The sequence below is a fragment of the Lupinus angustifolius genome, chromosome LG17, assembly GCF_001865875.1.
Source record: "Lupinus angustifolius cultivar Tanjil chromosome LG17, LupAngTanjil_v1.0, whole genome shotgun sequence".
NCBI classification, from domain to species: domain Eukaryota; kingdom Viridiplantae; phylum Streptophyta; class Magnoliopsida; order Fabales; family Fabaceae; genus Lupinus; species Lupinus angustifolius.
Genome location: NC_032025.1, coordinates 4,412,885 through 4,428,243, shown reverse-complemented (window position 1 = coordinate 4,428,243; position 15,359 = coordinate 4,412,885). Strand labels below are relative to the sequence as shown.

The following is a 15,359-nucleotide window of genomic DNA, read 5'->3' as shown; positions in this document are numbered from 1 at the left end:
TTCAGAAGCACTAATGGTTAACTTTACGACCATCTTTATAGAAAAGTTGCAAGAATTTCCAAAGTAGTCGTAACTTATTTGGTTGAATGTTGTAAATAATTTATTGATACACAATTTCTAAATATGTTATTAAAAAATTGATTTTTTTTAAACCAACTTTTTCAAGATTCCATCGCTTTTAACAATATCTTGCCATGTTGTCATTGAAACTTTTATACTGCCTTGTAAAACTTAGACTTTTGCTATTATGTCATGTAGGAAGAGTTGCGGCCATTTTTCTCTCTTCCGAAGGTTATTGATGCGCTATTTAACCTTGCAAAAACACTTTTTGGCATTGAAATTGAGTCAGCCGATGGTCTAGCTCCGGTAACTAAATTACTTCTGTGTCATCTTTGTTTATTGTACTGGGAGCATCTATCTGAAATTCACTCATACATGATTATTGTTATTTAGGTTTGGAACGATGATGTTAGGTTCTTTCGTGTTAAAGATTCTTCAGGTAGTCCGATTGCATATTTCTATTTTGATCCTTATAGTCGTCCTTCTGAAAAAAGGCAAGGTGCATGGATGGATGAAGTTTTTGCTCGCAGTCGTGTATTATCACGCAATGGTACCTCAACAAGGTTGCCTGTTGCACACATGGTGTGCAATCAAACACCTCCGGTGGGAAACAAGCCAAGTCTAATGACATTTCTTGAGGTAGCTTGTCAACGTCCTTGTCTATTTTATATCTCTGTATCTATGCTCATTATCTATGGTTGAGCACAATGAAGTCATGTGAATAAAGTGTCAAACTTGGTTGTGTTTTTTGCCAATGGTTAAACTAGTCAGGTTGAGGCATAACATATCAGCTGATAACTGGAGATACAATTCTTAATTCATAGAACGAGTTTGTGGTTATTAGTTGTTAACTCAGTATAAATTTATAATGTTTCACGACCATCTTTGTTAACTCAGGTTGAGACAGTTTTCCATGAATTTGGCCATGCTCTTCAACATATGCTTACCAAGCAAGATGAGGGTTTGGTTGCTGGTACTAGAGGAATAGAGTGGGATGCTGTTGAGTTACCTTCACAGTTCATGGAAAATTGGTGTTACCATAGGTTAGTATGAACATATGTCCATATGATTTTTGTGCTTCATACCATTGTCTTATATGGATGTTTCATCCTTCCTTTTCTTGTAACTTGAGTGATGATTGTTATTTCTATGCTCTACCCTTCTTTATTTAATGTATTCAATTTAATTGTATTCTCCCAAATAACGTATAGTTTTTCCATGTATGTTTGATTCTTTGCAACTATTGTTGTCCCCGGGCATTGGTAATGCTTTTTCTTGGGGTTTATATTCAACGTGTCAACGTTTTCCACAATTATTCTGTATGGGGCACTGGGAAACTACTGGGCTTGTTTACAGGTTGTTTTCAGTGGTCTGGTCCCTTTTAACTCCTTATGAGCCAATGTGTTATGTGTTTCATATTAGTGTATTTAGCTTTTGAAAGAACACTTATGTTTTTTTTAATTAGAGTATCATGTATTTACATATTTATGGCATTTTATACTGGTCAGAGAGACGTTAATGGGCATTGCAAAGCATTTTGAAACTGGGGAGAGTCTCCCTGAAGAAGTATATTTGAAGCTTGTTGCTGCTAGAACTTTTCGTGCGGGCTCTCTGAGTCTTCGCCAGGTAGTATGGATGTATTGGTTATTTTTTGTATTTTTATTAGAATCTTGCTTGTGTTACTATCTTTAGCTTACTAATTTATGTTTTTTGTCTTGTCTGGAACGGCATCTTATGGTTCTTGCACAATAAAATAAAAGCAAAATTATATACTTCTTTGTTTCCCTTCCAAATTCTATTATATGATAATTATTATGTTCTTGTTGGTTTTAAGTCGGTCTTAGCATATATTGGTGCATTGGGAATCTCTGTCTTGTCTTCTCTTTACTTTGTATAGATATAGTGCTTAGAGTCTTGGGCACTTCTATTTCCACAAAAGCTGTAAGATCCCTCCTAAGGTTCTTACTTTACTTACTTTCATTGTGTCATATACTTGAACAACTGGTTTACTTTCCAACCCTAAAATTATATTTTCATCTTGTTTCTGAGGGATGGAATGAAACTGATTTAAAATACTACACATTTATTTTCAATATTTTTGTTAGTTGGTGTAAAAATACGTGTGCGTGTGTGATGGGTTACTCCCACATTGACTAAATGAGAAGAAGAATAGTTTACAACGATTTTATTGTTGCCAAGATCCTTAAGCTAGTGTTTGGTTCAAGTTGGTTTCTCTCCATGTATGACAAGAACTCCTACTTGCTAAATACTCTTCCAAGCCCGAATGCCACCATGCCAAAACACCTCTTAAGCTCAAACCCTCTAAAGCCCAGCTCCTGCAAAGGCCAGTGTTAAATACCTTCGCAAAATTCAACAGTTATAATTGTTTTCTTCGTAAAGCTATTTTCTTGGGTTCTATTAATTCTCAAGTGAACTTCCTAATTTGTCTTTATGGATTCAAGGTTGACTGTAACTAGTTTAACCTTACTTGTCTGTTGTTACATAAATACATGACTTGCTCTCTTATATATATTCGTTAATATAATTTCAGATAAGATTTGCAAGTGTGGATCTGGAACTTCATACAAAATATGTTCCAGAGGGACAAGAATCTATCTACGATGTTGACCGTCGAGTTTCTGAACGGACTCAAGTGATTCCTCCATTACCAGAGGACAGATTTCTTTGCGGCTTTAGTCATATATTTGCAGGTTTGCCATGCCTCTTATATGTCTTAACAATCATGTGAGTATCTCAACAAAATTTGCCTTAAATTCCTTTCTGGATTTTGCATTTGTTAGGTGGCTATGCAGCTGGATACTATAGTTACAAGGTATACTCCCTGTTGTCTTATTATTTATTAATAATAATGACCACTTGCCTTATCTCGAGAGTCTTTTATCTTCACTTCTCTACCTTTTCTTTTTTCGTTGGTCGACTAGTTCACCTATTTTCTATTGCACTTTTATTCTCTCTGTTCCCCAGTCCCTTATATCTTATGGATGGTGAATTTGCCTGTTATGCAGTGGGCGGAGGTGTTGTCTGCAGATGCTTTCTCTGCATTTGAGGATGCTGGACTGGATAACAACAAGGTATATTTGATAGAGGAAATCTATCAATATTGACTTTATTGTTGTAGGGACATGCTTGCTTAATTTTCAAAATCCCCCATGTTTCATAATTACTTATAATTGAATAAACATAGTAGCCTATCTTCTTCTATCACTTTTTTTTATATAAAATAATAGTATGTTATTCATCTTACTAACGGCACAGGTGGAACATCTAAAGATTCCTATGCTATGTGAGGTTACTATTTATTTATTTTTTGGTAAATTAGGTTACTGTTTCTGCTGGTGAATTTATGTTTTTCCATTTTATTAATTGTTAACAATTCAACATTATATGGCATTACCAAACATGTGATAAAAGAGAAATGTTATACCCTCCAGGAAATCCTCCTACACAGTTCAAGTTGACACATTACATGCTATATCTGTGGAGTATTAGTTAACCTTGACTTTTTCAGCATTTTCTCCTTATCCAAGTGAGTAGGAGGATTTGTTGGAGGATATCTAGTGCTAATAATAGGGCATGTAGTATAAACTTATACTACTATGCTTTATACTATGTAACATAGTCTTAGTGAAATTAGTGGAGTTTTGTTGTCTTGGTAGTACCACCATCGTTAGGCTTAAAATTTGGGTGTTTGCGTCTTAGTAGTTTTGGATTTTCCTACCTTGGTAAAGAAAGGAGAGATTATTTTGCACTTTCAAAAGTGAGACTTTCAAGCAATAAGTAGCTGTTGTATGAATCTGATTTTATCTTTCCTCTCTCCTCCCATTTCATTATCCTCAATTAATAATATGATCCTGCATATTCATAAACTTTCTTAAATGATTTATAGTATGTATATAATCATAATAATCAAACATTGGTATGGGATGTTTCTGATTTCGAATGTCGGTTATCACATCTACTTGAGCCCTTGTTTGGTTAGACTGTTTCTCTACTTGCTACATTTGATTGTGTTCATTTTGTATGTAAACAGGCTGTTCAAGAAACAGGACACAAGTTCCGGGAAACCATTCTTGCTCTTGGAGGCGGCAAGGCACCATTAGAGGTCAGATAACACTCCCCACAAACTCAGCCACCCTTTCAATATTTCATTTGTTTAGTACAGTTTGTTAATAAAAAAAGTTGCAGTTGCACAAAATATCATAATGGGGTTATAGTTGATTTTGATCTAATGTGTTAGAACATGTTGTGGTGGTGCATGTAGGTCTTTGTGCAATTCCGTGGGAGAGAACCAACACCAGATGCTTTGCTCAGGCACAATGGCTTACTATCAGTTGCAGCTTCAGCATAGAGTTGCCTCTATTGTATCTTATATCTGGGAATGTTCTTACGTTTATATTTTTAGAATATTTTTAACCTTAAACGTTTAAAGGAATTTAAATATTTTAATCAATTATTTGTCTGTGAACTATTTTGTTTTCAACCAAATCTTCTGCAAAATAATTAAACCAACATTGCATGCCACTCATTCCCTTGGTAGTAATTTGGCTTTGAGCAAACACTGCGTGAAGCAAATTCATATGCATATTTTATTGTGAGATGGGTGACCATACAAAATATGGTAGTTCACTTCTTGTTGATGCTATGGGAATATAAATTTTATTAGGTGCTATCTTATTGCATTTTTTCACCCCATTACAATATAATAGTAAGTTAATACTAGTTGTAAAAGCTACTTCTAACAACCTTATATTACTTGCCTTAACGTTGTCCTAAAGTGATAGGTAGGCGATCTAATTTGAAGAAACCTTTTTAACAATTAAATGCTAAACATATTATCTCCCTTTTAATCAGTAAGCAATGAAAATAGGTGTTAATAGTGTATGATGCTGTACTTAGTTGGGTTTGATATTTAATTCTAGTTAAAAATAGTCATAAATGATAGTATCAAAAAACATAAATACATTTATTTTCAAATATAACGTGTTATTGTCTTTACATAAGTTTTTCTCTAATCACAGGTTATATGTCATTAATCTTATCTATTTGTTAATTTATGTTATTAATCAATGACTTAGATTGAAAGAGTATTGAAGGTGCACCTTACTATCTTAAGAGTGACTCACCAATAAACGTGATGTAATATTGGATTTTTTTTGGTTTACCAGTAATATTGAAATTTAAAAACTAATAATATGAACAAGAATCCAACACACTTTAACAATAGTATTCAACATAAATCATGTTGAGTTTCAAAGTGTGCTAGAACGTCCTTGAATAATCCCTACAATAATAATTAAGCAGGTGCAAGAGAAGTTTAACAGCTTAAATTTGGCAATGTTAAGGTTATTTTCTTGGAATTGAATTCGGATCTAATCATGAATATATAATACAAAAGAAATCATAGAGTTATTTTTATTTTTATTTTGGTTTCCCACATGTATCCTCGCACTGGAGGCAATCTTGTCTGAGCCGGGCACATCCACAGGTAAGTGGGGCTAACTCTCCCAACAGACATTTTTTTCATCCACAAGACTCGAACCCGGATTCTTGCTTAAGGGGAATCAAGCATGTACCACTTGAACCAACGCTCGTTGGTAATCATAGAGTTATTTGATTGTGTTCAAAATATATTTAAAAAATGTGAGAAATTAGACGAATTGAAATGACATGACAGTTTCTAAATGGACATTGCCTTAAATTCCAAAATTCATTATAATTTCTAAAATTTGAACTTATTCTAATTAGTTTGAAGCTAAAATCAGTTAATATGACTTGCCTTAAATTCAAAGATCAGATTTAAATTAGATTTGCATTATCTTCCTTTATTACTAGTAAATGGTAATTAACGTTGCTTTTTGTTCAAATTCTGAAGCCAGCCCCACCTGCACAAACCCTTCATTTTTGTGCCTTTTTTATGGAAGGGTAAATTCCATTATTCATCACACTTTTAACTTTCAGCAACTACCAGAAATAAAGGGAAAGTTTATGTATTTAATATCCTTTATAAAAGGAAAACAAACAAACAAAATATAGCAGAAAATGGAATGAATTAAGTGAGGTAGATGTAAGTTGTGAAATTGTATGAACCCAAAATAGTAATACAGTGAAGGAAGTTAGTAGTAGAAACAAGTTGATTTGCATTGGATCTAAGAAAAAGAAGAATAAGTGATGGCTCGTGCAGGAGGAATAACAAACGCAGTAAACGTGGGAATAGCAGTTCAAGCTGATTGGGAGAACCGCGAATTCATCTCTCACATTTCCCTCAACGTTCGTCGTCTCTTCGATTTTCTTGTCCAATTCGGTATTCAATCTTCTCACTAATTTCATACCTTTTTATGTACCCTTTTGGATCATAAAGCCAAAAACATCTCAAAGTTTGAACTTTTTTAATGGGGTTGGTTGATAATAAAATATGAGTATTACCCATTTGTTTTTGTTTTGTTGTGTTTCAGAGGCTACAACAAAGAGCAAGTTGGCATCATTGAATGAGAAGCTTGATGTATTGGAGCGTCGCCTCGAACAGCTTGAAGTTCAAGTGGCTAATGCTTCTGCTAACCCTTCTCTCTTTGCTACTTGATTTTGTAATAGTACACTCACCTTTCATGTAAGCACCCTCCTACCTATTATTATAATGTAAATCTGATGCAAAATTCTTGATCTGTAATGTTTATTCGAGAAGTTAAGAAATGTTTGAGTAGTGCCACTGTCATGCTTTTATTAGTAGAGTCTGTATTTTCATAGCAGGTCATAATTAACCGAAATGAATGAGAAACCTAATCATTATTCAAATTGCTTACTTTCTCTCATTTATTCTTGAATCTTATTGTCCAACACCATCCCATCCAATCCAGCACTCATGACATTTATTCAAGTATAGATTTTCTTTTTATATATTTTTGGCTTTCGGTTGAGGAGATGGAATGTTCTGAAAGTATCTATACATTTCAAGCCTATTTAAAATCAAGTATGCACTATAATAATAAGAGATGGAATGTTCTTCCAATTATTGTTTCACAAAATTTGTAATTTTGTCAGTGCCATTCAGAGTTGGGGCAACCCAGAACTTCAATTTGTTGAGAGAAAGACTTTGATGAATGCCTACTATCCTAAAGAAACAACCTTTTCCCTAAACACACTTGAACGTTCTGCTTTAAGTCCTTGCCAGAAACCATTAATCTACACAAAGATATTAACGCAATGCTTGTATTGTAAGTTTACCTCTAGTGTTTAATTGTGATTAAAATGGACGTAAAACAAAAGAAAGAAGAGATAACAGGATCTCTTAGTAATTGTTAGGATGTTCTTCCAGATTTTCTTAATCTATCACAGTCCAACCAAGTGTCTAAATCTCCATTGAATACGTTGTTGAACTGTCTTAGATTAAATCAGTCAAATTGGTATTGGGCAATCTCTACCTGTCAAGTTTGGACTTGATAAATAATATTGCCTTTGAATTCCATACCATATTGGTTCACTTGCAGTTGACCCAAATTATTCTTTTCACCCATCAAAAATAGGGTTGAGAAAGAGAGTTTTACTTTCAAGATGCACAGAGTTAATAAAAAGTACAAATTAGAAATAGTATTTTCTTCTTTACCGTTTAGAATTTGATATAATCATTGACAAAAAAAACAAATCAAAAGAATTCCAATAACCCATTTACTATCTGGGCTGTGGTTGGGACAAGGTTTGAGTGGTGATGGTTGATTCTGCTGTAGATGATGAAGTTGACGGCAGCACCCTTTTCTCCATGACAATAGAGTAGCGGTTCGACCCTCCAAGGCTGTCTATGGACTTCATGTATTCGGATGCATTGTTTTCTATAATGAGAGCATCCTCCAACTCGCGTACAATGTCAACCATGCATGGCCTATATGCTGACAGGGGTTCAATACATTGAAGTGCTACTTCCACCATTCTCCACATTGCCTCTGCGTGATATCCTCCCTTGATGCCAGGATCCACAATTTCATCAATCTTTGATGCTCTTATATATGGTTTAGCCTGCACACAATGTTATTGTTTAGTGCCAACAAGATATACATAATCATGTAGGATTGAAAATGGATAAGTAAAATGTCATTTTGGCATGGTAAACCAATGAAATTAGAATACAATCTAGACATGCATGATGAATCATACCCATTCAACCAAGCTCCACTCATTCCTCGGTCTCTTTATGTTGAGAGGTTCCCTGCCACTCACAATTTCAAGTAGAACCACACCAAAGCTGTAGACATCACTCTTTTCAGATAATTGCTGGGTTGAGTAGTACCTGCATAGGAGATAAATGTCAGGTCTTGTGAAAGTTGTTCAGGTCATATTTGCATTCTGTACACGTTAAACACATATAGGACTAGGAGTCTCGATTCTTCATTATTTCAGTTGAATTCACCAAGATGATTATCCTTCTTAATCTGTAGTTATTTTATGCAACAATGTAATTTCTGTATGGTTTTAAGAATATGTACACTTCACAAATGAAGTATAATCAGAAACATTACTGAAATCTCTCTGATTGGTAGAGCCTCCATGAAAGAAACACAATGCAGTATATATTAGGAAACAATCAAAATGTACCGTCCAGTCATTTTTGCACTTATGTGTTGATGTGTGTGTGTAATCCAGATGATTTCAGTAAACTTTTATCTAGGAAATGTAATAGATCTTCTTATCAAAGTCATAGAAGAGAGCAGTACGAGAAGTTCGGGTTAATTAAGACATAATCCTGGAAGACTACTTACTCAGGATCCAGATATCCCGCAGTTCCTCTTACTTCAAGGGAAACATAACTGTCTCCTTCCTGAGGAGCATATTTTGAGAAACCAAAATCTGCAACTTTGGCACACATGCTATGATCCAGAAGTATATTACTTGATTTTACATCTCTGTGTATTACAGGACGTCCCGGAAATGTGTGAAGATATGCCAAACCTGCTCAATAGAAAATTTGTAAATATTCTAGAGTCCCCAACAAGTTACAGATGAAAATTGTAGTGAAGTCAGGTAGGTTAAGAGTGTCTAAAAAATTGTGTAATTGGATCTCAAAATACTATGATGAAGAGATATACTTGTGATTTGTCATATTATTTCAGTACAGCCTCTCAAATATCTTACTTTGTCATTCTAATCACTAGAAACCAATATGATTGCCTCATCACTGCCAACCGGTAAAACCTCATCACTTTACTTATTGTTGCCTCTAGTTCCTTTTTATTCATCAAAGAAACCAATATGCCTATTATATTATTTCAGTTTCTGTGTCTGTGGCCACATCTAGTTTATTGTATATGCTTCATCTTATTCACTGTTTATTTAAAATAGTTTGATGATTTTATCTATCAGGGTTAGGTATGATTTTGTTTTTAATCCTTCTTGATAAGATGCAAGCTTATGTATGGATTAGGATTTGGAAACAACTTTGTAAAAAATAAAACATCATATTACTTGCCTCGAGCTGCACCATGAGCAACAGAGAGTCTAGTTGGCCAGTCTAATATTTTTCTCTTTGCTGGTTCCCCTGTTGTCAAGTTGAATTTTAGAATTACTGGGTATCAAAACATATCAGCTGAAAGAATTGTGAGATATTTACCATATAATCTATCTTGCAAAGAACCGTTGGACATAAAAGGATAAACGAGAATTTGCTGATCCTTTTCATTACAGTAACCAAGAAGAGGCACCAGGTTCTCATGCTGTATTGCAGAAAGTAGGTTTAGCTGCAAGATGCATCACAGACTAGTCAGATGGTACAATGAGGAAAGTAGGGAAATGAAAGTAACAGGGACACATCACATATTGTATATCTAATAAATTAAACCTCGTTATCAAATTCTTTAGTTCCCTGAGTTGATGTGGCTGACCGAACTTTCACTGCCACTTCTTGACCATCTTCTAGAGTGCCACGGTAAACAGAGCCAAACCCTCCTTCTCCTATTAAAGTCTTGTACCGCTCTGTGGCCACCTCTATATATTCCAAAGTGAATATTTGAATTGCCACGGCCAAGGACTTTACGAAGAAATCATCTTTGCTTGCTGGCAAAGAGAAAATTATATCTGCATGTTTTAGTAGAAGAATATGTCATATATATGTAGTATAGATTGGACCAAACCTGCCATGCTAAAATCAGCATTTCCCTTATGCGAAATAAAATGTATGATGATAGCAATGTTCTTCTGCACAGCCTAATATCATCTGTCATTATAATTATTGTTGATGTCCTTGACTTTCCTGTTATAGGTATGAAAAATATGTAGGGATGGAATACAAAATTGTTCATAGCTATCTATGTAGAAATTTACACAAAATATGTTAAGTTTTCAAATATATTTTTCTCTGCATTACTTTTATCATTATACACAAGTACAGCAGTATGTTCGAGTCCTTGACTGAAATGCTAATTTCATCATATATTTGCTTTACTAGTGTGAATATGTAAAAAATGTCTACAAACAAATCTACAGGAAAGGGAGTGGATTTAATGGTAAGGGAAAGAGTCTAAGGATATCTGGAATTAGTGAGGAAGTATGCATTTTAAAGATGTGAAGAACCTTAAATCTTTGTGCAGAACATAAGTTCATGATTTTTATCTTGCATGTTTGTAGGAGCCAATAGAAGTTAGAAACTAGTCAGTTGTATCTAAAACCATGTGCTATATTTAAGGTTACATTTCTTAAGACCATTGACCTTATGATCTGAGATTGTCTTTAAATAATGATATGACTATAGTTCTGGTTTTGTTACTCTAAATACAAAAAGTTGTTTTAAAATGCCAAGAGACATAGGATATCAAAGATTAGAGAATATAAAAGGCCTACTTGTTGCCATTGGATAGTTCTTTTCTCCAAATCCTTCTGATGGAGTTAATTTAAGTCTATAGCAGCAAACAAAAATTAGTCCAACAGCCAAAGTAATCAAGATTGATCCACATGTAACAGCACCAATAACGATTATTTGTCCAAATTTAGGATTATCTGTCTGGCATTTTCCGCAACTGAAATATTAAAGTAAAAAATTAGTAATGAAACAAAAAAGTTTTGCTTTCTTATGTTTTAAAACTGTCACTGTTTTGTTTCAATTCATACTCTGTCTTGATTAACGAACTGTTCAAATTTTCTGGAGCCTTTTCACTCATGTGTTGATTGCAGCCATAATATCTGAAAATAAATAAAATACAGTCTAAATTTGTAGGTAGTATATTAAAAAATTTACAATGATTAAAGGCATCTTCCTAATATAGATGAAACAGAATGCCAACAGATGAAACTTACAGTGATTTTAAGTTTGGCAGCGAAGGAATTGATTCTGGAAGTGACCCCGTAAGATCATTGTAGCTCAGATCTCTGCCCCATAAGATTTAAATAAATCATCATTTACAAAATAATTCAGTGGTAATTTTCTTTCTGACAATAGCAACAGAAGGAAATTGCTCTATCATTGGAATCTAAGTGAAGGAAGAAAGTAATTAAGCAATATATGTAAGATGGTATTGTTAAAGCATATCATCTCAAAGATGATTCATAAGGACATTGCACACAGTAAGGGAAGCTAGAAACTTGTTTTAAGTTTTGCGGTTTATTGCCATCCATCTACATCAAATTTCAAGCAGTGCTTGTTGATCTGTCTAATTTTAGTGCTGTCTACCAGCACCAGCTCTTTGTGATAAGGGCTTCCAGAAATTGTTAGACCATATACTACATTTGTAGTTTACTTTTACAGGATTCCACACTTTGTTTAAAGCTACAAGAACTTACTTTGTTGTGGTTTTTATTTAGACAGTTTTCACACTGCTTCTGATAAAGTGGCGCGGTTGTGCTAAATGCTAATTGTTTACTATAACATTGATAAATATAGTATAAGTGTTCTAGCTCAAACAGTATCACCACAAGCCATAGTTGAACATGAGAAGGGGTAATTACATTGATATCAGCATGGAGGACATAGGAAACGATGGGATATAACCATTGAAGCTGCTGTGGCTCAGGTTCCTGCGCATAACAAAATAATTCCAGGAATGCATCAAAAACATATGCAGATTACCAACCAAAAATTAAATTCAGAAGCAATTCAGCAAGAGTTTGGAAAGCAATACAGTATTTTTAAGTTGGTCATCTCAGTGACACTGGAAGGAATTGTTCCTTTGAGATTACTCGAGGAAAGATCCCTGAAAACAAAAACAATGTACTTAATAATAAATTCCTTAGGAAAAGAGGGAAATAGATCAATAAGAACATAAAAGTAAGAGTTGGTTTATCTAAAAAAGATTTAAACTGTGCTTGGTTTGATATATTGATTGGTTGAAGCACATATGGATGCATTGCCATAATCTAAGTTTGATATACTTATAGTAGCATTTTCAAAGGATGGAAGGACTTACAGCTCAGTGATAACAGATGAATTATCACATGCTATTCCTTGCCAGGGGAAAATAATACAAGGGTCTCCAGACCAACTCTCAATGACTTTATTGTCTTGGTTTTGTAACAGCAGTTCTTTTCTCAGCTTCTGGATCACTTCCACTGAAGAAATGAAAAGCGAGACAGATTAAGTGTTGGTTACAGATTAAAGTTCATCAATATGGCAAACTTGGTGCAGAGCTGAATAAGAGTGAAAAAGCATGTCAACTCATTCTGTCAAAAATTCAGGCTAACAAATTCTAGATGTCTAACATTTTTCGAAAGAGAACAACAGCACTCACCGTCTGTTTGGTTGGTCTCTTCAATCCATGGTCGAACCTGTAGAATCTCATAAGCATTCAAAAGGGGTCCATTCTCAGAACCAGATGCCTTGACCAAGGTTAGGTTAAGTGATCCAGTTGCTGAAAAGTTCAAGACAGTGTATCTGTAGTTTGACCCTTCAGCCAATATATCAAACCTCTCCTCTTTAGCCTCACTGTTAACATGAATGTCAAACACCCTTTGGCCAGCTTTTAGTGAGCTATTTAATTCAAGGAAGTAGAGAAACACACGGTATTCATAGCCCTCAATCTCAAGGTCACTGTGGATGAATTCCAACTTCTCGGAGTGAGTAAGAGCTGTTTGTAGGACTTGAAGAGGAGGAGTCATATTAGTTTTGGGGTCAAAGTTGATGGCATTGAAAGATAATGGAAGAGCATATGATGGATTTGAAGTTCCTTTCCAGATTCTATCACTTTTGTCAACTGGATACCTGAAACCGGTAAACACACAAATTGTAAGCTTCTTTGTCTATATACATGCATATTCCATGCATCTTATAGTTACTTTTATGAAGTGAAGCATAAGTTATTTAAATCATATGTATGGTTCATGCATCATGCTGCTTAAATTTAGTTGGTTTAAAACATTGTCAGGCTCAGGCATAACACAAATTGCAATTGTTCCCTACATAGAGATGTTGAATTCTTTTAAGTATTCTGTGTATGAGTATATTGCTTCCATAAAATCCAAAAAAAAGTGATAACCCCTAAAGCAATATAGATTATCTAGAAGAAAAACTTCCATTGTCAAATGGAGATGGAATTTATCTCAAGGTAAAGTAGATTGCGTACCTGATGTCATCTCCCTCGCCCTTAAGATTGTTTCTGCTTATCAGTTTTAAAACGCTAGTAGGCAAACCGTTTATGTACTCTTCAGGCAATGGCCTTAATTCAAGCTGAGAAATATAGGGATTTACTTTCTCCTTCACTAAGCAGAAGTCTATGTAGTTTTTGGTGGCTCTGAAAACTCCTTCAATTCCCAAGTCCTGGAGGCTGGATGATATCACTGAACCTAATTGTGTTACCCCGATTGTAACATAAAAGGAAGAATTTGATAATTCATCGAATGGAAATATGCCCCTTATCAGATATACTTCATTCTTAGTTGTTGGCAAATTGTAGCATCTCTTTCCCTCATCTATATCAAACAATCTAACATTTTCGTTGCTTCCATAGTTCGAAACGTTCTTGCTTATTTGTCTGCAACTTCTTTTATCAGAGAACCAACTATAATCTGTTGTGTAATTTAAGGTGGTCAATGGATCTGTATAATTCGAATCAGCACAACATGCTATGCTCTCAAACCCTGCACAGAAAATGTCATAGGTTAAATGCATTTTGAGCAACATCAGGCAAAGAAAGTCTGTAGTGGTTTTAAGAATCTCTCAATATTGAAGTACGAAAAGTACTACTATTTCTGCATCTTTGCTAAGCATTTTTTATTTTATTTTTTGCTTTATTCGTTGAGTTCATGTTCAAATAAATTGTGAGCTATGATCGAAGGTAAAGAAATCATGTAATAGATATAATGATCTATAAGAGTAAATAGTATTAAGTTACTAACCTTCAGTTGCAGAAGCTGATCTGATGAATATGTATAGGCAAATAATATATGACACCAGTCTTAATATCCAACTATGTTGATATTCCATCTTTAGGAGAAATAGAGACTACCCCTTAGGGTTATAAAACTTGAATCCATGCTAACTAAATTTTCATATTCCATAAAGTAGTAAAGTACCATAAAATTTCTTATGAAATTCATTTTTACTCTGTCTTGACAACCAACACTCCATAGTTTCCTTATATGTTCAGACAGAAATAGAAGGAACCTTGTTCAATACTAAATTTGGTGAACCTGTGCAAAAATCTCCAGTGTTCCCTCATAGAAAGGAGAATATGTTATGAATATGGGTTTAACTTTAATCCTGGAAACTGCAGGAGGTAGCTAGGAAAGAGATGGAAGAAGAGTTAGAGATTGAATTAGTACAAATTCTTAGTTATTTATGTTTTATTTTTTATAGCTTTATTATTAATGTTGAACATTATTATTATTCTTGTTTTGTTTTGTGGTAGTTGCATGATTATGTGTATTTAATATTTGATGACATGGTTTAAAATATTTGGAAAGACCACTCATGTATCTTCTTCTACCTTCTCCCCTTTCATTTGCAGCCAATGGATGCAACATCAAGAAAATAAGGTATATGTATTGGTATAAATTTGAAGTTTTATATGGTTTATGTGAGTGCAAATTGTTACTTATTATTGTGGAGATATACTTTATCTTATTATATACATATATATCTCATTTCTCATTTTGTCAACCAATGATTTGAACTAATGGTTATGAGCAGATAAAATTTTTAAAAAATATAATTAACTATTGGGTTATGAGCACTATTCTGGCAATCCTGTGTCTCTGATTTCACCCCAAGTAGCTAATGAAAATTTAGCTAAAACAATAATAATGTTATTCTGATTAGCACAATTGTTCTTTTTTCATATTTTTCTATAATATTTTGCTTCTGTAGAAACTTG

The 15,359-nt window shown here is 34.1% G+C and overlaps 3 protein-coding genes across 5 annotated transcripts in view; 2 read left to right on the top strand and 1 right to left on the bottom strand.

Annotated features, from left to right (window-relative positions):
• The window catches only part of LOC109331104 (probable cytosolic oligopeptidase A), a 7,919-nt gene extending 3,244 nt beyond the window's left edge, over nucleotides 1–4,675 (top strand). Inside the window, exons 9-18 of one of the 2 annotated variants that reach the window (XR_002105744.1) lie at nucleotides 259–366; nucleotides 454–699; nucleotides 958–1,103; nucleotides 1,569–1,686; nucleotides 2,612–2,771; nucleotides 2,862–2,893; nucleotides 3,087–3,152; nucleotides 4,112–4,183; nucleotides 4,343–4,493; nucleotides 4,628–4,675. Coding sequence is in view for 1 of the 2 variants with exons in the window: in XM_019565399.1 (XP_019420944.1) it covers nucleotides 259–366; nucleotides 454–699; nucleotides 958–1,103; nucleotides 1,569–1,686; nucleotides 2,612–2,771; nucleotides 2,862–2,893; nucleotides 3,087–3,152; nucleotides 4,112–4,183; nucleotides 4,343–4,429 (1,035 nt within the window). In the remaining variant the exon portion in view is untranslated. Of the gene's footprint in view, nucleotides 1–258; nucleotides 367–453; nucleotides 700–957; nucleotides 1,104–1,568; nucleotides 1,687–2,611; nucleotides 2,772–2,861; nucleotides 2,894–3,086; nucleotides 3,153–4,111; nucleotides 4,184–4,342; nucleotides 4,532–4,627 lie in introns of those variants that run through there. The other variant, XM_019565399.1, reaches the window with a different exon arrangement.
• LOC109331110 (protein BRICK 1) lies at nucleotides 6,080–15,145 on the top strand. 2 transcript variants are annotated; one of them, XM_019565413.1, is made up of 3 exons: nucleotides 6,080–6,382; nucleotides 6,534–6,685; nucleotides 14,994–15,145. In XM_019565413.1, exons 1-2 carry the CDS (start codon nucleotides 6,250–6,252, stop codon nucleotides 6,656–6,658), a joined length of 258 nt encoding a protein of 85 aa, XP_019420958.1. In that variant the 5' UTR covers nucleotides 6,080–6,249; the 3' UTR covers nucleotides 6,659–6,685; nucleotides 14,994–15,145. The 2 variants fall into 2 exon arrangements, with proteins under 2 accessions (XP_019420958.1, XP_019420957.1); XM_019565412.1 differs by lacking the exon at nucleotides 14,994–15,145 and adding an exon at nucleotides 8,983–9,106.
• LOC109331102 (nodulation receptor kinase-like) lies at nucleotides 7,512–14,957 on the bottom strand. Its single transcript, XM_019565397.1, has 15 exons — nucleotides 14,383–14,957; nucleotides 13,611–14,124; nucleotides 12,780–13,249; nucleotides 12,459–12,600; nucleotides 12,174–12,245; nucleotides 12,001–12,069; nucleotides 11,353–11,424; nucleotides 11,167–11,238; nucleotides 10,900–11,075; nucleotides 9,902–10,137; nucleotides 9,674–9,800; nucleotides 9,533–9,601; nucleotides 8,826–9,015; nucleotides 8,224–8,356; nucleotides 7,512–8,085 (listed from the first exon to the last, which is right to left on the bottom strand). Exons 1-15 carry the CDS (start codon nucleotides 14,468–14,470, stop codon nucleotides 7,744–7,746), a joined length of 2,772 nt encoding a protein of 923 aa, XP_019420942.1. The 5' UTR covers nucleotides 14,471–14,957; the 3' UTR covers nucleotides 7,512–7,743.